The 24,916-nt window shown below is 33.4% G+C and overlaps 1 protein-coding gene across 1 annotated transcript in view; it reads right to left on the reverse strand.

Moving 5' to 3' along the window:
* LOC124365573 (protocadherin-like wing polarity protein stan) overlaps positions 1-24,916 on the reverse strand; it is a 112,749-nt gene that overhangs the window by 50,783 nt on the left and 37,050 nt on the right. Inside the window, exons 22-34 of the mRNA XM_046821569.1 lie at positions 23,883-24,057; positions 22,434-22,559; positions 21,907-22,141; positions 20,639-20,849; positions 19,532-19,638; positions 18,693-18,863; positions 17,254-17,408; positions 16,677-16,843; positions 15,675-15,932; positions 14,438-14,600; positions 12,863-12,988; positions 11,078-11,217; positions 2,057-2,240 (exon numbers count right to left, since the gene is read on the reverse strand). Of these exons, the coding sequence (XP_046677525.1) occupies positions 2,057-2,240; positions 11,078-11,217; positions 12,863-12,988; positions 14,438-14,600; positions 15,675-15,932; positions 16,677-16,843; positions 17,254-17,408; positions 18,693-18,863; positions 19,532-19,638; positions 20,639-20,849; positions 21,907-22,141; positions 22,434-22,559; positions 23,883-24,057 (2,218 nt within the window). The remainder of the gene's footprint in view (positions 1-2,056; positions 2,241-11,077; positions 11,218-12,862; positions 12,989-14,437; positions 14,601-15,674; positions 15,933-16,676; positions 16,844-17,253; positions 17,409-18,692; positions 18,864-19,531; positions 19,639-20,638; positions 20,850-21,906; positions 22,142-22,433; positions 22,560-23,882; positions 24,058-24,916) is intronic.

A 24,916-nucleotide genomic window follows, 5' to 3' on the forward strand; every position in this document is an offset into this window, starting at 1 on the left:
CGCTCTGTATGCTGTCTTTAGCGCCTTAACCCTTTGAACCCCAGACCAAAATATTGATGGTGGAAAAAACGTACCAAAATCATTTGACCTAAGAACTACCGAGAATCCCCGGAGCAGAAACAGCTGTTTTGCATACTGTTTGTAAAAAATTAATACTTTTGCTATTTTTTATGCTATTGTCTTGTATTACACACCAAAATGTCCAGAATGAAATTATATACACAGAAAAAGATTAGTCTGAAGTATAAAAAAATGTTTAACAGCATTAAAATAATTTTAAAATATATGTATATAGATTTTTTTTTAATTAAAAAATAAGAAATATTTTTACCATGGGCACCCACATTTTATTTTTCTAAATTTAGTTTTGTGTATGTACAAAAAAAATTATATTGATATCTCTAAAAATAAACTTTTTTTTGAATTTTTATATAAAAGTATGCGACTTGTAAAAACCTCTAGGCGTACAACACAAAAATCACTGATATTACCTAAATAAATAAATAGTCAAAATTGTTGGTACTTACGATTTTGTATTTTAATAAAATACATATAAATATGTATTAATACTCATAAAATAAGTATTTTACAATTTCAAATAAATATGTATTAAACGCATATCCATGGCGACGATATTACGTCGCCCAGGGATTCTCGCAACTTCATTGGCGACGATACATCGTCGCCGCGGGGATCTTCGCATATCTTCTCGGCGACGATATTTCGTCGCCTGGGGTTCAAAGGGTTAAAGGACAAATCAGGTTTCTCAAACAAAACAGAATTTTATGTTGGCATGCAACTTTGAGATGACATCATAAAATCTAATGAATAAATAAATACATAAAGGCTCAGCTTTCTAGAGTATAAAATTTCAATTTCTTCATGACCTCAAAACCCAGAAATTTTGCTCCTTCTGCTCAATATATATCTGATTGTTATGGGGGATTAACCCATTGTGGATCACTGACAAGCTGGACTCGTCACGCAGCGGCCAGGCCTAACGGCACGGTGACGAGCTCAGGTCGCAAAAGCGGTCTGCTTTTAAGTTTCCCTCCAAATAGATCTATTAATGTCTGATAGATCGGGCGATCGTCTTCACTTGTCAACTAAGAGTGTTTAACAACGGTCTACGTTTAGAGTTTTCAAAAGTTTTATAAATATCCTACAGATCGCAGTTGTATGTCGAAGTTGAAAAATCATTCATATGAGTTTACTCTCTGCTTTTTAGCGCTTCTGATTTGGTGTTTTCCTCAGTTGTTATTATAATACTTTTGAGGTTAGTGACACAACTAAACGACGCAGACGTACATGTTGGCGGGTTTAGTCTAGACAATGGCCCGGATGTTGTAATCACTTCGCCCGAGCCGCTTTATTTAGACTATGATTCAGACATCATCCCTGCCACCCCGGAATCTTGCTGGCGTGTTATCGTTCCTACATCATGGATACCCCAGCAGGTCCATGTTCCATCTGAACGAATACCTTCATAGCTGAATTTTATAGTATACAATAGTGAGCAATACGATGTGGCGCACCATTGCTGTTCGTGCGGTCGCTGACCGTAAATTAATTTGTGCCCGCACGCCAAAACAATACGATCCGCAATGGGTTAAGAAGGCATCATACTTTCTATATAGCACTACAAGATTGTGACATCAGGTTAATAGTCTAACTATTGTATCTGAGATAGAGCATCTTCTCTGACTACCAGCTACTCACAGGTTCGGATTAAACAGGATTTCCTCGTGGGAGACTATTAAATTTTGAATAAAACCTTAACTTATATACAAATAAAAGTCAACAGTTTACACAGTAAAACACAGTAAAATATAAAGATATAATCTCAAAACCCACGTTGACTTAATTTATCGCAATTCCTTTTGTATATTAATTTACTTTTTCATTATACTTTTTTTTGAAAATTCCTTCTGCTGACAACGTGGTCTAAAATATACATCCTGGTCCACTTGTCAAATTATACAAAAGGTTTGGACACTTTCAGAAAGTGGTTTCATGATATTTAGTTACACATATTAAAATAAGTGTGGCAACTCACCTTCACACCCCCGAAGGGTAACCTCAGCGTAAGGGTTGGGACAGGAGTCGCAGGCTCGACCAATAACACCATTGCGGCAGTTGCATTGTCCAGTGGCCGAGTCACAACTGGAGTCGAATGAGCCAGTGGTATAGCAGTCACATGCCAGGCACTCCTCTGAGCCCTCTGGCTGATAGTGGTTCTCCTACAGAACATTTCACATTACAATGGTTTCTGAGTATTTGAAATTTTTGTGTGAGACTGGTTGCACAGTTTGAGAACACGATACCTGTACCTACTAAGTTACGTCTCTACACTGTGCCTAATAAGCCTCATAATGGATAACATTCAACAAAGACCACCACAATTGAAATACAACTGCAACATTATTTAAAATTGTAAGACTATTTAAGTAAAACCTGTATTGTTTGGCTTAAAGTTTTGTTTATTTCTAACTGCAAAATAATATACTTTATCCCCGAAATTATCTCTCTTCTTCATGTGTGAAACCACATTTAAGATGATTTTAAATATGTACAAGGATTGTTAAATTAAGCTGTCTTGCTATTCAGTACCTTTGATTATGTAACAGTCTATGAGAAGATATTTCATCCAATGCTAAAATCTATTGTTGCTTGAAAGGTTATTGTTGCGTGTTATCTAGCAGCAAATGGCAGAAAAAGTAATATAAATATTTTACAGAAAACAAATAATTGAACATGTTATACTATGTGAACTTTGACAATAATAAAAATACTCCATCATTTATATTTAATTTAATAACATACCTTGTTTTTAATTTTTATTAACGATCTTTTCGAATTCCAATTCGACAGATGAGTAACCACATTCGCTGATGATTTTGCTTTTCCGTTTTGGAATATAGATAGCCAGAGATTATGTAACAGTGTAAACGAAACACTCCTTTTTTTAAATAAATGGTGTTTGAAAATAAAATGTTTGTTAATGTTTCCAAAACAAACACATTACATTTTAAAATGAACAGGCCCTCGTTTGAATAAAGCCAATTTAAGTATCATGAATCAAACTGTCAAAGTATGCCTAATTGTAATTGTCAAGCTATAGAAAATGGGAGATTCCTCAAATACCTGGTTGTTATAATAGACAGGGAGTTATCTTGGAAGAGCTGACAAGAGGATTAAAAGGGAGCATTCAAAACTTTTTTTTTTATAAATATATGTGATCAAAGGCTTCTGAAGATACTTTATTTTGCACTCACAGACTCTAAATTACAATATGGAATTTGTTGTTGGGGAAGAACTTTCAAACATTTAATAGCAAAAATAAGAACAAGACAGCATCATTAAATAGGATTATATTATATAAAAAGAAAAGGGAACTGCCTTTTAACCTATTTAAACAACTCAATATATTGCCTTTATAGCAATTGTATATTTCAAAGTTCTCCAAATTTTCTTTATTTGTAGTGGTAATAATGAACCGAGCTAGCATAATAATGAAATACTCAGTAAATCAGCCAATTTATTAAGAAAACCAAAAGTGTTAAAAGCCTTAACTACAAGATCTTTGATTTTTAGGGACACAAATGTTTAATGAAATACCAGTCAGCTTGAAATTGTGTAGATCACTAATTAAGTATAAATATAAATTAATACAGTGGCTTTTTAATTTTGAGGACACATCACAATTAATGCATATCCTGAGGTCATTTATTTGGTATATTTATTGATAGTTAATAAGCTTTAAATATTAAGTTATTATTATTAAGTCATACTAATTTTAAATTGTTCTGAGTGCTATTGGAGGTATGCATAATGTGATTTAGGCGAGGATATTCTTGTTATTATTCATTTTTCAGATATTTATTAAAATATATTTGTTTATTTATTGCTGCCAAATTATTATTTATTATCAGAAATTTGTTGAAATTAGTTTTATTGTAGTTTTAGCTGTCTGTGTGGTGTTTTACTTGTGAATATATTACACCCATATTTATTTTTATGAATTAAGTGTTTGCCTTTTGTTTAATTATGTAATATATATTATTCTACAGTTATTTGTTGGCTTGGGAGATGTATATGCTGTTTTGGTTAAGATGCTGCACAGGCTCGTCACACTCTTTATTCTGATGTTAAGGTAGACTCTAAGCTATGTATTTTCTATATATTGCTAAACTATCGAAACTGATTCAAGATGGTTTAGTATTTTCAAATAAGTATTTTGTAATTTAATTGTAAATATTGACTGAAAAATAAATAATTATTTTGTTTATCAAAATTATGTAATTAATTAAAGATTAAAATAAATTTCAACTCTTAAGCAAAAGATTTACAATCTACAAATCAACACACAGAACTAGCCACAGTAAAACCTCCTTAATCCGGCATTCTATAGTCTGGAATTGTCTATAGTCTGGCATCAACGGCAATATACAAAAATTATAGAATTGCCTTCACAATGAACATTGTAAAGTGAGAAACTTGACAGCTACTGCCGACACTCAAGAGCTACAAAGCGTCATGCTCTGATCAGTAAACTTGAGTGAGCTAACCATCGGTGTTACAAACAATCACGATGTTCCTAATGAGAATGATCCTATTGAAGATGATGAAGACATCAGTTAAATTAATCTGATGAAACCTACAAATTAATCTGGTAGAGATTAGAGAAAAAAACTAGTGATATGAGTGAGATGAGAAATATTCTAAGCACTGAAATTGTTGAGTGGTTAGGGATTGATAAAGACCTCTCACTATTTGAAGAAATCTGTGATGAATCCATAGTTCAAAGTGTTCTGAATAAAAAACCAGTTCGGACTAATCAGAAAGTGACGATGAAGAAATCTCGGAAACAATAGTTGTGTCTTGGAATGAAGCAAGTGAAGCAATCAACATGTTTGTAAAATTTGCTGAGTCAAATGAACAATACAGTATGGCTGAAGTTATGAACTTGCATATAATAAAAAATGATTTTTTTTAAATATAATAGTTTTTAATATACAGAAAAATAGTTTTAAGAAGCAAGTAGATATTAAATCTTTTTTCCAGCTATCTACCAGTGCTGTTGCTAAAAACCACAAATAGTACAGTACTGTGCTGTATACAAATTTATTTCATCATGTACTGTACTTAACCCTCTCCCGCTCGCATTGTTTCCAGGTGCTCACGGTGCTTCTAACCTCAATTAATTCGCTCTGCCGGTCGCGCTCGGTCAAAATACTCGTCGCCTCAACTTACATACGTTCTGTCATTGTAATTAACTATAAATATATATATATATATATATTTATTATTTTACTATATATTGGTTCAATGAAGTTGATTATACGAGACCAGGGAGGGGGCACACGGACAGCTGGGCGCCGGGTTGTTTGTTGCGCAGTTACTTGGTGAAGGTCATTGTCTGGCTCGCCGTCACTGCCCCTGCCACTGTGATCACTCCGAACTACATCCTCAATGCCACCAACCACTTCATAAAGCTCTTGTACATCACTACACTCACTTGAATCGTCGCAATCACTACTAATAACAAGATCGATTTCACTGTCACGAAGTGTACGACTACAACCCGCCATTGTTTCCGCACAACTAATATAAATAGCAAAATAATGGAATAAATCTACTGTAAAAGTAAAATAAATGGTCTCCTGATAGCAAACAACCCGTAGTAGTACAAACCAGGGGTGCCCAGAAGGGGGGGGGGCATGGCGCAATTTGCGCCATCAAAATTTTTGGGGGGGCATGATTTTTTTTTTTTTATGTTAACATTTTAAACCATGACGATAACCAGAGAAATGAGAATTATACTCAACAGTTAAGTTAAAAGTACTGATTAAATTATTTAACCATATCATCAAGATTCAAGATCGAAATTGCCATAGCTAAATATTATTCCGCCGTTTTAAAACTAACTCCAGGATCTCCGTGTAAATCTTAAGAGAAATATTTTATTTGTTTAGGGCGATTAGGTTGGCAGTGGCTCAACTGGCAACACTGTCTTGTCTGCCGTCTGCTGTCTGTCACAGTCACATCACAGCGTTAGTGATGTACTCATGTGAATGTGAGTCGTGAGTTTTGAGTTTGAGTACCTATTGCAACAGAACAAAACTGTCTCGTTTGAAGAAGCTCGGATACGGACGATTAATGAAGGTTGAATGTGCGTGTATTTGTTATGCGTATGGTATGTCTTATGTTATGTTGTAGATTTGTGATTTGTTCATAACTAAAACAAAAGATGCCTAAGAGAGCAAAGACGTTGTACAAATTTAAATGCCTAGAAGTGATGTGCAACACGATCCATCGCAAAGACAAATGGTTGGATCACTGTAAGAAGAAATATAGTTTACAAGTTTAAGAACAATTTAAAAATCAATTATAAAGTGGTTGAAATAAAAGTCGACAACGGCCCATGGCAAAAATACGTTCCAGACCCAAGCCCAAGCCAATCTACATCCCTGGATGACATCCCTCATACTTTGACGAGTAGGGCCTACCCAAGACCAAGATGAAGATGTTTTTGAGCCAACATCAGAAAGTTTCCAAGATAAATCTACCAGCGAGATCGAGAACTGATGCAATTACTCTACCACTACTAGAAGTCACAGACTCTGAACTAGAAACACAAAGGTAGGCCTAACTTTGTAATAACTAACTAATGTAAACCTAAGGGGCAAAAACGGTTTTTACTTAGTCAAAATTTTAATATGTCTAGGCCTAGGCGCAGGGCGCAGGCTGTTATATTGTTTTTATAGAGGCAAACACGATTAACACGAATACTAAGCCTTTATGTATCCAACCTACCTAAAAACATAATATCTTGTAAAATGTATGGTATAGCCTAACTTACCCAAGCTTGTATTCTGAGGAGTCAAACCAAAGTCTGATTTGGTTCTGCCGTATTCACTGTTATAGGTATTTTGGTACTGTTCAGCACTCTGTGGAGTTAGGTTAGGTAATAACATAGGCCTAATAGTTATGTACCCAAATAGTTTGACCCAAATACTGAAAACAAATATAACCGTGTACAGCATTCTTGACGTTCTTCACTGTCTGAATATTGTTGTAGTTCGCCAAAGTCCCGTTAGAGTTCAGAAGCTTCTTGGTTGTTTATCTATCGACGGGTAGAGCATAGAATTGGCGTGCATAGAAGGGTTTAATTTTCTTCAGGCATATGTTGGAAGTTATAGGCAATAGGCCTACCATTTTTTGAGAATTTTAAAACCTGTTAGCTTAGGGCTTAATAACTTCTCACAGACTAAACAAATTTTGTATATATTTGTAGATCAAAACCAAGAACTGGAAGAACAGGAACCTGACAAATTTTGGAACAAGTGATGTAGATAATCAGACCTCGGATATTTCATCTAATGAAGATCACAGTGATCCAGCTTCATATGCTAACCTCAAGCTCTCTCCTGAAGACATAAATGTGGCTCTAAATTTTGGAAAATCAAGACTTATCATCAATAGAATTTCCTTCAACGGGTGGAAGAAAATTTAATCCTCTGTGGAAAAATTGTATATTGCCCAATAACAGTGTGAAACCTAGGAAGTGGGCTAGTGTACAGTAAAAAAAGGACGCTGTATTTTGTTTGCCTTGCACACTATTTGCACTTCCAACTGAACGGTCTGTATGGGGAACAACCCGGCTACAGAGGGTGGACAGAGCATAGAGGAGAAAGAGATTTTTTACTCCACGAGACTTCCAAAAATCATATATCTGCAGAGGTTGCAGAGGTTGCCAGAATTCAATGGATCTCACAAAAGAGAATAGATTCGAGCCTTGCTCAACAATGTAACAGAGCAGTTGACCCAAACCGAGAAGTCCTGTCAGTTGTCATTGATTGTTGTAGTTACTTGAGTGAGGAAATGATTGCCTTTCGCAAAAACGATGTTTTAGAAGGAAAGCTGTTAGGGTTAATTTAGACTTATAGGAAAATATAGCCCAGATGCGAGAGTTTACCATGAAAAAATTGATAGAGCAAGGGCTGAGAATGTAAGACTGGGATCTAATTTCTTGAGTACAGGAATATTTTTGATCTTATCAATACAATGAGTGACGTGGTAGTTAATAATAAAATTGTAACAAGTGTGAATTTAACCAACATTTATTCGATTATACTAGACTCTACCCAGGATGTGAGTAAAAAAGAATGTACCACTATCATAGTTCGCTACATTGAGCACATGGATGATACACAACAAACTACAATATCAAACGTAAAACCAAAAGAGCGCTTGGTCAAGGTTTTTACAAGTGGGGATACATCCGGGGAAAATGTTGTTTAGAGAGCTAAAGAAATGCTTAAACAGCCCTAAACCTTGATCCCAAAGGTATAGTGGGCCAGAGTATGGACGGTGCAGGGAACATGAGAGGGCAGTTCAAAGGTCTCAAATCACTAGTCACAAAAGAAAACCCCTAAAAGCTTTTTTTATGTATGGTGCTGCTCTCACAGGTTCGCCCTTGTTGTAGAGCAGTCCCTTGATATATGCTGTCAAATGAGGAATTTGTTTTCATTCTTGGAAGATTTGTATGTTTTCATGTCAGGCCACAGGAGACACACCTTTGCTCGAAAATCTAGAAAAGGGAGAAAAAAGAAGCAAGAGACGCTTAAAAAGAGTACAGACTACTCGTTGGTCGAGTAAAACTGATGCCCTTCAAACCATTGTGAGTTGTTTTGAAACAATAAGAGATACATTGCAAGATTTGTCGACTGACAAGAATTCTGACAACAACACCAAAGCCAAAGCAATAGGCCTCCTAAAGCAAATGACAGATTTTGAAAATATAAGCACAATATACATAGCATCTTCTTTGTTCAAAATATTGTCTCCCATAACAATTTGTTTTCAGTCACCTACCATTGATTACAGTATAGTCCCAAAAGTTATTAAAAACTAAAGGGTTGGGTATTGGGGTACTTTGGGGGGGGCATTACACTTGGATTGGGGGGGGCATGCGCCATTGCCCTTGGGGGGGCTGGGCACCCCTGGTACAAACTATTGCTACTCGAGAGCAGCACTTATCAGCTCTAGTAGGTAAAGCAATGCGTGCCGATCTGTGCCGTTTAGGCTGCAGTGGCTATGTGGTGGCCGTGCCGATTCATGCCTTGCGAGCGGGAGAGGGTTAAAGAACGCATTTTAATATTTCTCCTGTACTTATATATTGATTTATATTGTTTAAATAATAAATACATACAGAGAAAGTTTTTTGTGCAAATTGTGTTAGTTTTTATACGACTCAGTCTGGAATTTCCTTTAATCCGGCAAGTGTTGAGTTCCAAACGTGCCGGATTAAAGGGGTTCTACTGTATTACGAAAGAAAATTTCTACCTCACGATCCTCATACTCTCTTGCAAAATCAAAGCCTTTACTTAGTAGTTTCTACTAAAAATCTTGCCGTTAAACCTGTGGTAATTTTGATAATGGCTTTCTTCCATCACTAGCTATCATATGCACTATATAAACAATTTCCAAATTAAATAAAAATATGCTTTATATTATTTTTACTATAATTATGTAAGTATAGTAACTAAGTTTGGTTATGAAAACAGTCTGAAATATAACTGAATTTAATAATAACCTGCTATATCATTTCTTGATGTTCCATGTTAAACAGTTCCGAGAAACTATGTCCCAAACTCATATATACTATACATATTGAGACAGTTACTAAATTACCCCCAGATTACTTAGGCTCACTTACTTTATTATTAAAATTCATAAATCAGTGCAACATATAACATATAATCATATTACACTAGTTAACTATCAGTGTAACTGTAGTCGTCATACTTACTGCTCATTAATTTGTCACGTAGCTCACTAACAGTGAATAGGTAGTTCTAAAATTCGAATATACCAACTGTTCTAGTTACTAAAAATAACTGCTCATGGTCCACAATCGTGGCAGTTACAATAATTAACTTTATTCATGTGAAACTATTACAAATGTATCTTCTTATAAATATTTGGGTGTCGTCTTTGAAAAGCATTTAAAATAAGTTGGTTTCAAAACATCTAGGCGATACCCTAATGACACTTTATTTAAGAAGTTGTCAATCAATTCAAAATATTTTCATTAAAATACTCCTTGTTCACCTGTATAAAAATGTTTCAACAATTTTCTCTATAACTTCACATTCTCATAACACTCACAACACACAAGGAATATTGATGTTGTATCAATGAAAATTAGCACAAGAGTAGTTTTTTTTTCAACCTCTGATCTCACTCCACGACAATCAGACACGTGGCAGGTCCATGATACCAATCACATATTATGCATATAGTGGTTTTTCTGTGAGTATGTGTGTGTGCGCACGCTTGTGCTAAAGCTTGGATGATAGTTATATGTAATCACCTAATGCAGTCCGTCCAAACTTTCACAGAAGGAACTTGAGCCTATACACATGTAGGCACATTACCCTCGAACACTTTTATACTTATTGTGTATTTTATGTAAATAAGACCAAACTAATCACAAGAAAATGGAAACTGTGAATGGATGTTCAATATGCTAAATAGATTAATTTCATTAACTGTATAGTAACTAATCTTATACTTACTAATTTTGGATTTGTTATTACATTATAATTTCCTTTTTTTTAAGGCAGTTTAAATATTATTTTATTTTGTTGCATGCATATAAATTACTTGGAAATAAATTACAAATAATTTACATTCCTCCTATCATATAGTTAGTTACAATCTCTATAGCAGGTTGTAAAATAGGCTTATGTGTCACATACTATAATTGTTTAAGAAACAATCCCTGTTTCTTGATCTGTTTACTTATGTGTGACCACATTTAGGTTTTCAATGGAGTAGAGCAGTTAATATTTCTCAAAAAATATCTGTGTGATTTGATTTGTAATAGCAGACAATGACTGCTGTTAAGACCTTGATAATTAACATAAGTAAAGATATTTTGACATCATATTTTTGTCTGTGTGAGAACAAGAGTAATTTGGTACAAAGAAAATAATGTTCAGCCAGATCACTTGGACATCTTGTAACTGTACTCTGTCGCATATAACTCTGATTAATTTGTACGTGTTACCTTGCAGGAGCAGTGGCCTGTAGTCTTGTTGCAGTCGGGACTGTAGCCACGGTGGGTGGGACAATTACAAGGACCACAGACTGGGTGTCCCCACCAGCTGACAGGACATGTCTGGTCCACCTCCTCCTCGCAGTACTCTCCTACAAAGTTAAATACTTAGTAGCCGACAAGTCCCTCAACCCCTTCATTCAATTTAAGTATTTATGATTTTGTATAATGGATACAAATTCAATATAATTTGTCAAAAATATTTCATTAGTATGACATAACATAAAATTGTGAATAGTAATAGAATATCTTCTAGAAGAACTATCCACAACATTTCATTAGACACTACTTGTAATTATGCCCACTGTAATTTTGGTTCTCAGAGATTGTGTCCTTAATTACATTTTTGGTAGAAGATTCCTAACAATTTCACATGCAAGTATTACGTATATACTGATTCTATAATATTTATATAATGTCTTTTAATACACAACTGTACAGAGTAGAAATAAAGTGACACATTACAAACCTAAACTTAACCCTTTGTGATCAGCATTAAATTCATATGATTGGCCTCTCATATCACCTGGCTACAATGGTGGCTATTGCTGTTCTCTACCTCAGGTCAGTCAGGTTGTTGATTTATTACTACGTCCTGTCCCAGAGCTCAGCGGATCACACCTAGTCGCTGTTTTGCTGTTCAGCTCATCAGGCCACTAAATGTGACCTACTATATTGCAGTTATAAAATCTTTATCCAATTTTGGGTGAAGAGTATTGTAATCTCTCAGCCAAATTCATAACTAAAGTAATATTTCTCTATTTGCAGCACATACTACGGTAAATATCATTCAGAGTTATGTTTTATCCAACTGTCAGTGTCATTGTAGCTGCTATAGTGTATACTATCTACTTAATAAAATACTAGTGCATTTGGTATAGACGAAGCTCAAAATATGGCAACAAGTTTATATTCTGTTGATACTAGAAACCTAATTGATATGGATCGTATTTTTATTCTGTAAATAAAAATATTTTTAAAACAGATCAACCTGCAACTTATATTACTTAATACTTGGTTCGTTTAAAATGAAATAATAAATAACCAATTGATAAAGTTTCAACCTTGAAGCTAATAATCTTTGTAAATTATAAGAATATTTCATTTAAATCTCAGGAATTTAAAGAGCCGAAGGTCAAATACTGCCATTTAAATCTGAGTAAAAGTGATATACATGGTTATGCAAGTGCTGAGTGGCATTATGCGTGGCCTGGTGAACTGAGAGGACAACCACCTGAGACTCCGGTGAACTGAGCAAGCAATAAATTTTGGCCACAATTAAGGCCTCCCTTATCGCAAAGGGTTAACTTTTTTTGCAAGATGATAAAAATAAACTATCTGGAGTATCAATTTGGGTGTCTTGTTTTCATTTATTTTTTGCACTGTACTGAATTATGCTTGTATCAGAAAACAAACTTTACACTGAACAAAGTCTTTTCAGTGCATCATCAACTTCTTGTAAATATGGCTTTAACCTAAGTATGTAAAAATAGAAAAGGCAATAAAAACATTTAAATCTTTAAGAAACACTTAAAATAGATTGAACCAGTTTCAATCATCTGGTTATAATTCAAATTTTCCTGTTGACAATAATTTGAAACATTTATAGCTTAATTTAAATCTTGAGATATTTACCTCACTAATAGGAGAGCAATTTTCAGTCAATAGATGTTAAACTGAAAAGGTTTTGGATAGTCATAACAACTACCTAAGTCCAAGGACTAAAAATAAAATTACCTGAGTAATAGCTGGTGTTGCAGTGACAAGAGTAACCTTTGACGAAAGCCCTATCCTGAGAGCAGGATGCTCCATGCAAGCAGGGATTGAGCTGGCAGACGCTAACACACTGAGGGCCCACAAATCCTGCATACATCATAATCATTAGTATACTGCTATAACAGATTAAACACTTTACTTATTATACAGGAAACTAAACAACGTGACTTCATCACAATAAATATTCTGTCTTATTTAATTTGACCAAACTCTTCTAACCAAATTCAAATTATTTATTTGCACATAACATTTGTATCAAGTATTAACCAAAATAATTACAATTGGTGCATTATCATAGTTATAGATAACATCATGTAATACGTGAAAAAGCTAACAAAAATATACATAAACAAAACGGCATTAAACTAGAACATTGCTATATGACTAAAGTTGACGTAAAAGTGAGATGAACCAAAATTATTAGCTGCAATTTCACTAATATTATGGAATACTTAATCAGCAGCAGTTGTTACCAGTCTCTTCATATTTATACTCTTACAAAGATTTAAAAAGAATTTGAAATTACCTTATAACCACGTAAATTAATCTCTTTTCAAACAAAAAGTTAAAAATGCTCATAAAAAAAATGTATAACGTTACTAGCTGTTTTATATTGGCTATTCGCCACTCAAAAACGATTCATTTAAAGAAATGTCTCAGCCCACTAATGAAACTTTTGTGAATATTTTTATTCGGAACTGCTTTTTGTTACGGTTGGTCTCCAGAAATGACAAATTTTTAGAAACGCATTACAATATTAGATTTTAGTAATCAGAAAAAGTAGAATTTCACAGAATAATAGCAGTGGATTGCATCCGTGAAATTTGTCTTCAGCTCTTACAACATTTACAAGGTATTTCAACAAGGCCTAATGAGAATATTTTTATTAACTATAATGAAAATACCATATAGAAAACAATTAAAACAGAGCCAATAATTTTTAAGATATATAACAACTGGGAAACTGACCATTGCTGTCCAGATGTGACTGTGGTGTCCTAGTGAGATTATTCTATATGAACTAAAAGCACACCAACATTCCCAGATAATAAACATACATGTTATAAATATGCTAGCATTTAAGGTAAATCTGTGAAAATTATTTTGATAATGTGAAGAGTGATGGTATAGTTAAAAAGTGAGTACAGTAATTGAATGACAGTTGAAATCATATAACAATGACTGTTTTATCTCACTAATAATACCTAATGTAAAAGCAGAATATGACAAGAAACAACTGAAGAACTGAAGGAAGCTCTTAGGCTTTTCTTACTCACTATTATACCACATAAAGGGCCCCTTAGGCAGTCAACACTATGTGCACAAAACTGGAGTTAATCAATTAAATATATTCATTGACACCAAACGCTTGTGAAGATTTTCAACAACTATTGTACAGTATGCTTAATGCATTGGGAATCTACATTGGCATCTATCCCAAAACAGGATTTACTTCTTTAATCCTTGTAAACAATACCAACTACACAAAACTTATGATTCTATGTCTAACATCTTGGACAGCTAACATATACTGACCAGAGTGACATTGGCAGTGATAAGTCTGCCAGTGGGGCACACACTGACTGTGAGGAGGGCATGTGTTATCTTCACAGGGGTCGTCTGCACCACAGCCGTCTGTTACTCGCACTTGTACTGTGGCCCTCTCCAGTAGTGAGTGGCTCGTGCCTATCCTCACATCCTACACAAAACAGGGAATATGAGATACATATCATTCAGAGTGACATTGGCAGTGATAAATCTGCCAGTGGGGCACACACTGACTGTGAGGAGGGCAAGTGTTGTGCTCACAATTTGTTAATATCACTAAACACCTGTTTAAATAACACAAAGTTAACTAGTTCTTAATATAAAGAATCAGTAAGAACTTAATTCCAAATACATGATATTATTTTTTTTATTTTATTGTTGTCTCTGCAAGTAATACAAATCATATAAAACAAAGAAGAACTTCTTAAAGGAATAGTATCGTCACTGAATACTATGAACTCTTATTTTATTTTTGTTCTGTTCTACAATCACTGACTCAATTAGTAGATTTCTCGGTTGTTATTAAACCACTGCCAAAAATAGTATATTGCTAGCTATTTATTTTTATTTTTTAGATTTTTCATTGTCTAGTGTGTATAGACAAACTTTTGTGCAGTGTTTTATAAATTAGTGAAGAGAAACATATAGAAGTTTGAGTTAGGTTTTAGTGAATTGATTGAATTTTTGTGGAACTGCAGGTTGGCCTATGTTCATATAGGTTTAATATTTTTGAAATAATTTGTAAATCATTATCTTACATTTCACAATTAGCGTTAATTTGAACAGTAGTGACATTATGAATGTAATTTGTAGTGAATCAGACGAAACTATAGGTTTGGTAGCTATGGATGAAGTCTTATCTGACTTGGATGAACCATTGCCTAGAGAATGAACTTGACTTTGAAAATAATAACACATTATAAACTATATTTATTAAAAAAAAAACTCATATTCTCAAAATGTGTGTATCTTGATAAATAGATGAACAGTGACTAAAATTAAAAAAACTCTTACAAAATTACAAAAAAAGTTCCTGCCATTTTGGGAAAAATGGCACGTAATGAATGGTTCCAACATCTTGGAAACAAAAGACAAATGGTATTTACACACGTAAATCTATTCTTTAATAATACAAAATTGTATGCAATATACTCGATGATTAAAGAAATCTGTGAAAACATTGTAAGCACTATTTATTTATTGACAACAAAACCCATCAACTTACCTGTATACATCCAGTAAAACCTGTGTGCTTCTCTGCCTGGTCCTCACTGCCACCGACCACTATTTTGCCTACATAGAGACCCTGCAGCTTAGCTCCCAGACTACGTGAGACTGAACGCAGGCCATAGTCCAAGGAGAGCGTCACCCCAGCCACTGACCACTGAACCTCCACACGGTGCCACGCCCCATCCGTCACCTCCACACTGTGTAGTGTCACCCTCTCTCCATCCAGTTGATACACCAGGTAACCTTCCTCCACCTGCAACAAAAGCTTACAGTAGTGCTTGACATTTTTTTATGAAGGAGGCAAAACATGATTTTCTTGCACCTATACATAGAATGTTTTAGCACTCAGGACCAAAATCCAGTTCATGTCAAATGTCTAAATAATACTAAAAGTATTTTTAACAAGATTGTAACCAAATACCCTGTCTACAAACTGCTCTTTAAAACATCTGGAGGAATGTGGTGGTAGAATTGTAAGTTAATGTAAAAATGTCACAGTTTATCACCTAAGGAACATTTAATTTTGTCAAATACAAGTGTAAAATAACAGAAACAATAAGAAATAATTTCACTTCCCATGGTGATTCCAAAGATTTGAATGCTGGTCTGAGTACAGTTTTAAAGGCTAACAAATAATCATATAAGCCTAAGACTAGCCTAAAGTAAAGGTAAAAATTTGTGCAGAATAGAGTATCAGATCATCTACCATAAGAAATAAAGTATAAAGATTAAAGATCATATGATTACGAAAACATATAGATGAGAATTTACTAATTTAATTGGCACTAACTCAAGCAAAAAACATCGACTTGGTCCAACTCTCTACTTATCTACTCCAATTTTTATCTTATTGTAAAGTTTCCTTTAAAACAAAACTTTTCACATAGGATAAACAGCTGATCATACGAACAGAGTGTCCATCTCATAAAAAGTTTATATATTCTATTCCACCAACAACACAGTCTAGAATCATGTGGCAATGTAAGATATAACTTACAGAGAGGATGGCCGAGCTGTTCTGGCCAATCTGTATGTTAATGAGTAGTCCGGTGGACTGCAGCGTGCGCACGGACAGTGCTGTCAACCAGGGGAGTTGTATTGGTCGCAGAAGAGGGTTGAATGATAACATGCTATCCCCATGAAAGTGCCAGGCTGGTCGGATACCTGGACATCACATTCAGTGGTTAAGGTTATATTTTAATATGTTGAATGACTTTTCAACACTTTCACTGCTGGTGTACACTTAGTGAGACTGACTACTAGTAACTGGCTTTGCGCCATATGGCGTCTGCCACAGTCAACGTGTTAAACATTTTTGTAGGGCAAAAACACTGTAATATTTTATTACATTAATTTTCATACTTTCACCTACCACTACTTATTCTATGCTAACTACTGCCGTGGATGGTTTGGTTTTATTTTGGACTTTAATGTAGATGTTCAGCTGCTAGTGTTAATTCAATAATATGTTATACATAAATATTACACGTTAATTCTATGATTAAGACCACAGATGTGACAAGTAACTGAGAACTGAAATTAGTAATTCTAACACCAAACATGTATTGCCTCACCTAAACTACAGTCCTTGCCACTCCATCCCTCAGGACATTGGCAGCGGAAAGTGGCCCACTCATCGGAACAGGTCCCACCATTGAGACAAGGGTTGGATGCACAGAATGTCTGACGCTGAGGACAGCCTATCAGTGTTCCGTTGTCTGCCACAAAACTGTAACACACATACTTGTTACAGTACAGATGAGTCAAAGTATTGACTAACTTATTTAATTATTTTTTAAATACAATTTTCAACAGTCTAATGAAACCTTAAAATTTTTTTTTGTTTAATAATTGAGAATATTTTAAAATATACAGAAGGAATAAACATTTAGTTATTTTCAATGTATGAGAATGATGATACAAGGTAAATTACAATTTGTCGACCATAACAACAATAATTATATAAATTAATATTGAGCATATGGGAAGAGTATAAATCTAAAAACACAGATGAGCAAGTTCCATTCTTCCGAGTTACTACCAAGCTACAACTCCCAACTTATAAAAATGGAAGTTACAGATATTCCATCATTGGACCAGCAATCCTATGATCCTACCAACCTCCACATCAGATAAGACAATACATATTCTTAGCCAGCAGACTCAAAATTAATAAACATTTTCATTTACATAGTTATAATGCTGTCAGTGTTAGTATTCAACAGTTTGCATCAATATTGTGGCTGAGCAACATTAATTTATTTTGTGTTGTTAACTTTATACTCTATCACCAGCTGTGATGATGTCATTAATAATGGTGATATGTCAGTGCTTATTGTTACTTACTATGTTGATCAATGCTGCATCTAAGTGAGTCTTGCTGGTTTCTTATGAACTGTCTTAATATAAAAAGTTTAGGTGGATTATTTAATAGTTAATATCAGTAACCATTGGGCAATGTAACTTGTTGACTTTTTCCAAATTTTTACTTGTTACAATGCATGTTATTTGTCTTCAAAATCAAACACATATTACAAGTAAAAAAATCCCTTTTGATCTTCACAGGACTAACTAATTCACTCTTCCAACCGACTCAACAATCTTTTTCTGAAAAACATATTTTTATTTCGGTACAAAACTATACAACAACTTCTGAGATCAAGAAAACCAATAGTCTAGTCTCCTTTCGAAAAAATCTAAAGCTTTATAATTGATAAGGATTTGTAGTTCTTTTTATAAGGTCAGACATCAGCTCATTTTTAAATGCTATATATTTTTACAAATTTTATGAATTTTATGTTTAACAATGAAACATTTGAATATGAGATTTTTGATATGAACTCAAAATACACAGGAAAATTAATAATTTATTCTTATATGTTATAGTATATAGGGCATACTATATACTATAGGGGGGGTCCCTATTATTCTAAGCTAGGCTGTGTCATGTAAAAATGTCAGTGCTAAAAAATGTACAAATTTCAGTTGAATTGATAAATGAAGTAAACAGTACCTGTTGAGATCTAGAAGCTTGTGGTCAATGTGGATATCTGCGATGCACCCAACAAAATCTTTGCTGCTCACTTGGAAGGTGGTAGAGGCGGGTAAAGCAGGTAAACCTCCAATCTGAAGAGGACCAGTCAGATCTAGGAAGCGGTGGCAGGTCTCAGTCAAAACAGCACATCTGGAACATGATGAGATTTTCCATGAAAATCTTATCTTATTTGAGCTTTATGCCTAGTAATTCAAAGCTACTCAATTCAGTGTAAAAGACTACCTGTTACAGGTTGAGAATGCAAACATACAGCTCTTGGTAAGTTCGATCAGCTGCCTGCTCTGAAAACTTCTGGCAGATAATATTGATAGTTTTCTTTCAATATCAGTACTGTTTGTATTTATTGTATGTATTGTCAGTATTGATCAATATTATTTAATGCCAGTATAATTTAAATAAAAACACATGGAAATGAAATAATAAACAAAATATCACCAAATTAAAGTACTAAAAAAATTAAAATATTAGTACAAATTATTTGATACTACGTGAATTTAATAAAAAAAAACAAAAGCGGTAAGAAAAAGGAGAAAGTAATTTATGATCCAGACAGTAAAAATTCACCATATCAGTTTAAACGCTCTTGTACATAGGAGGGTGTTATGACAGCAAGATGTTGAAAACAATAAGTGAGCACAGGCAAAAAATGAAAGAAAATAAAGATTTTTCTCTTGATTTAAAATCCAATTCAAACATTTTTTATCAGCTTTTATCTCTTAGTAAAATTATTACAACAGAAAAATGAATATAAAGTACATGGTGATGTGTCAGTTCCTGCCTAATCTTGAAGTACATACCTGGTCTCCAACAGCTGAGTGGACGTGTTGGCGCATGCCAGGCCCAGCTGTTCCCCATGACTGATAGTAAGTGTAGTGTCACAGTCATCCAAACTCACTGTAGCACTCTACAACAATATACAGATGCACTACTAATAAATATGTATACGATAGTGAAAGAACTTGGTGCTAAAATGTTCTTTTGTAAATTATACTTATTTAGCATTTATTATCAAATTTATAAATAAATAAATAATTGAATATCACCTTATGCCGCAAATAAATTAAACAAACAAGCAAAATTAAAAAGTTCACTAAAGTTGAGTTTATTAAATGAATGGCACATAAAACAAAAAGATCAAATTTAATAGTCTTTATCACAAAATAATGTGCTTTTAAACAATTTACCACGTCTAGACATTTAATAGTCTTTTATTCAATTTTATGAAGGAAATACAAATATTGTTCAACAACCAAATCAACCTAGACTATATTTTGTGTAAATCAACTGAAGCTATAAAATGTTCACAATAATTAAATATTTTAAAACAAATTCAATTAAAAAATACACCTTCTTTTCAATAAATACTTGTAACTAAGTTATATTACAGTATTGGTTGTTCAAAAACTGGAATTATTAATAAAATTAAAAGATTTAAGGCAAACTTTTTTTTCTATAAATTTTATTGTAAGTTTAGCTTTATCCAGAAGGTTCCTTTGCAATTTAACATGAAATGTTCAAACAATTCTTTTTCATGTTTCAATAAATACTTGTTTTAAATTTAGTTGTTTATATTTAATCAAATTATTTTAAACTTCGGTAAACAAAACAGTAGAATGATTGATGCAGTTGATGCATTTGCAATTTTTAAACGAAACAAATTATTCCTGTATGGTGTTCACGCAAAACACTTTCATAATTTGTACTTTTAGCCCTTGTGTAATTGTTACCTCAGCTCTAGGTTTACACTGGCTCTTTATTATGATGTTGAAAACAGAATCCTCTCCAATCTAAAGAAGAGTTTAAAATTAAAAATCACTAACAAAATATCACTATAGCAAAAAAAAAGGAGAGCTAAAAATCAGTGAACAACTGCTAACTTAATAAAACCAAATTGACAAACAAACCTTGTTGAAGTAGTCAATGACAACGGTGTGCCAGTGACCGTCGCTAACACCGTGCGCCGAGCGTGCCACAACTCGTGTAACATCTGAGCCCAGGGAGAATGAGAACTGCACCCCTTTCCCCCCTTCCACCACCTCTACAGCGATGAAGTCATGACGCTCATTGTATCGGCCATTGTACAGTAGCAGCCCTGTCTCTAGCAGTGTTGCGAATCTGATAGATCAGAATGTTATTGCAATATGAGCATAAACTATCTTAAATACTAATAGTTGCTAGTTTATAGGAAAATCAGCAGCTACTACCTTGAAAACTACCTTCTATGGTCCACTGATTTGAAATAGTAGATACAAATACACATATTTAGAAATTTTTGATTGCACTGCAATCTTTCTCAACCAGTAGAGATTATTCAAGTTGTCTGTCCACTTTGGTTTGCAGAATAAATGTTGGGGAGCAGGGTTGCTAATTCACTTTTTCACTATTTTTTAGACACTGTTATCACTGTATTGTTGATAATGTATAGAGAGTACTAAATTATATATCTATTGAAACTGTTAGCTTGATGTCAGTTTGGTAATGATCTTATTATTGTATATTTAAAGCTGTTATTGAAGTTTTGGTTTGTAGCATGCTAGGAGTCTGCTTTATACATGAAGCCTACTTTGACATCTAGTTGAGAAATATTGCAGTGCAACCAAACATTTCTAAATATGTGTAAAAATGTATACTTTCATGTATTCTTTCAAATCAGTAGACTCTAGAAGGTAGTTTTCGAGATAAGTTTGCTGATTTTCCTATCAACAAGCAACAATCCTCGGCTTTCAGCTCTATTAATTCAAACTTAAATTCTGATTGCTTAATGTGAAATGGCACAGAAATCAAATGTGTGTTTTATGACCAAAAGAGCATTTAAAATAGATTTATTACTAAATTTACAGAAAAAGACTTCTCAGTAAAATATTATGGAAAACATGCTAAAACCATTAAAAACTTTAGAAGTTGATGAAGCTTAATTAGAAGTTAAGTAGAGGTAACTTTCAGAATAAAAGTTGAAAAAATGTACATAAAAACAATCAGAATTCGGAAGAATGATAAAGGTGCAAACACGTCAAGTATAAACATTTAAAGTTAGCCCTATAGGAGAATCAGACTTGATAAGGGTGATGTAACCCAGGACTCAAAAGGTTAATGTGTACACCTCCTGCCTTTCTGATGGTTATAATGACAGGATTATCTGGTCTAGCACAACAGCAATTTACAGGTTACTCACTTGAGGGCAATGTGCAGCCGATGACGCTGCCGCAGAGCAGGGAATGTGAGAAAGGACTCTCGGGGGAATGCTCGCCCCCGCAGCTGACACAGGCGGTCATAGTGTTCAAACGTCCCACTGGGGGCACAGTCATCACATACAAATCCCCCCTTGACCAGAGAGGAGCAAGTGGAGCCAGAGTGACAGATACCTGGTTGGCACGTGTCCACAGATAGGTCTATTTCACAGTTCAAACCTGGATATCAGAAAGTATAATTAGTAAATTGGTATCTATGTCTTTCGTTTCATACAAATGAATCATATAAATTATCATTTATAGGTTGAATTTGCAATATATAGGTTATTTAGGTTTGGTTATTTTGCCATATAACTTAATGCTTATGGTGAAAGAAAGTGGTCAGTAAACATATTATTTTATAAAACATTTAAACTCATAAATGATTTTTAAGAAACTTTAAAGCACAATGATAATACAGATTAACCAGAAATAATTAGTTTTTCTTATCCTATGCCAGTGTCAAATGTACCTGTGAATCCCGAGGCACAGACGCAGGTGTAGCCACCTTCCTTGCGTTGGCACTTGCCCTGGTTACGGCAAGGGTTGGAGTAGCACAGGTTCACCTCTGTGTCACACAGGTAGTGTTCTCTGCTACCTGCAACACAGTGGTACAGAAGTGGTCAGTTTCAATTTAAATCTTTACAAAACAAAAACATGTCTACTATTCAATATATCAAGCAAAGGGAGGAGGCAGAGTAAGGTATAAATATTCTGAGTCTCTCATGAATTGAATAGCTTACCCAGTCGCTGAGTGGCAATGCCCAGTCTACACCTGTAAAGTGTAAGCCCAATTGTGCAATACCACAATGATTACACGGTGGCTGCTAATGGATTAAGTTCATTAATTTGAACTATTATGGATTTAGATAAACATATTACAAGCAGTGTTTATTTGTAAGGAAAGAAACTAATCACTTAATCCAAATAAATAGATTTACATATATGTTCAAATATTAGTAATTTGCAGACAGTACTCAATTTGTTAATATTTATATTTATATTTTTATATATATATATATATTGTTATTATTTTATAACTACATTAAAGTATGAAAATCTTATGGAATTAATCAAAATGTTCTAAACTATTAATTCATGAAGAAAACATAATTGAATGCAAATAAATAGAACTACAGTGACTTCACATTTTAAATATTAAATTTTATAGAGTTTGCAAATTAAGACATTCCGATTACACATTTAAAAATACATATTATATTTTATGTATATTATAAATATTAAATTTTACACTATACACCTAAACAATAATACACAAACCATGTCTAATTATACCCAAGTTATGTGCCAATTCTTATAAGATATATAAGTTACATTTTATATTATAAATATTAAATTTTACATTTTATATTAAATTTTACATATTATATTATGCAAATTAAATATTACATTATACATATCAAATTTTACATATCACATTAAGCATATTTAATTTTATAAAATAAAATTAAAAGTATCACAGGAGTATACACTAGCCTATTTGCACTGGAGATTTTAGACTTTATTCCAAAATCGGTTGTATTTGTCACCTGGCTGGGGCATGTCCTTTGGTAACTCAAAAAGTGTTCTTAATAGTTTGGAATGAACTATTCTCTGAGAACAAAGAGGCTGTGGCTGATACATCCAGTCTCACATTTCATCTAAGAGTTGTGATACTTGTGAACCCACTGTTTAGTTGTGGAAATTTTTGACCACAACTTTTAATTATCTATTTTATTGAAATAATTTACTTTTTTAATAATATTGCAGCATGCTGAAAATAAATATTTTCTTTTTTTAGACATACACCAAAGTGTTTATTTTCAATATATTTTAAACAGATAATAAAAGCAAAAAGCAAGAAGGACTTTTGGAAAGCATGGTGTAAGATTTTTGTTTCAAACACTATCAAAACACCTACCGGTGAATCCTGTAGGACAACGGCAGGCGAATGTGGAAACAGGATAGATGGGACGAAACAGCACAGAGTCACTGCTAATAAAACCTGAGGCGTTGCCAAACTTCAGTACAGTCAGGCAATGTTCGAAGTTAAGACATGGTTCACGTACACACAGGTTATCATCAAAAGGAAGCACCTAAAATATGAATTATATTAATCTTGCTAGATTTCCTACGCAATAAATGTGTTCTTAAAAATAATTAGCTTATTTTAAATATTAATATGGCAGATAATTACAATTATGCATTCACAAATTTAAAAAAAAATTGTATTTTGAGATCTATATCATCTTTTGAGAACTATAGGTTTCACAATATTGTATAACTAACAATGTTCATGTAATTAACAGCAGTCCAAAAAAACTGGTTTCCAAAATACTATATATATATATATATATATATATATATATATATATATATATATATATTTGTGTTATTTTATATTTTAAAATATTATTAATCCTGTGAAACATTAAGTCAAAATTTAACATTTAATCAACTTTTTTAAATAAAGAAACAATTAACATTGTCTAACAATTTTAAATATTTATCCTATAAGCTATTCAACATTAAGGGTTGTCTTCAAGAGTGAACCAACAATTTACATTTATAGATTAAAAATTATTGGACAACAAGTTATTTTCTACTGCAATTAAAAAATCCAATATGGAAAAGCTCTCCTCCAATGAAATTTAGTTACTTATTCAAATAACAACTAAACAAAATTTAAATTGGTGCTCTGCGGTCTAGCTGTCTAAGATGTTGTTTCATTACATCTGTAGACTTTTCTAAGTTAATCAAAATCATTACAATTTTTTTACTATGATTAATTTATTACAGGTTTGAAAAGCCTTAACAACTAGAAATATATCCATACAAAAGATTTACAGAAATCAACAAATGTTCTTAAAAAGAATACACCATTAATACCATTTTATCCTCTTTTTTATTCAAGAAGACAGATTAATTAAATCTAACGAATGATTTGACTTATTG

Source organism: Homalodisca vitripennis, chromosome 1 (assembly GCF_021130785.1).
Source record: "Homalodisca vitripennis isolate AUS2020 chromosome 1, UT_GWSS_2.1, whole genome shotgun sequence".
NCBI lineage: Eukaryota > Metazoa > Arthropoda > Insecta > Hemiptera > Cicadellidae > Homalodisca > Homalodisca vitripennis.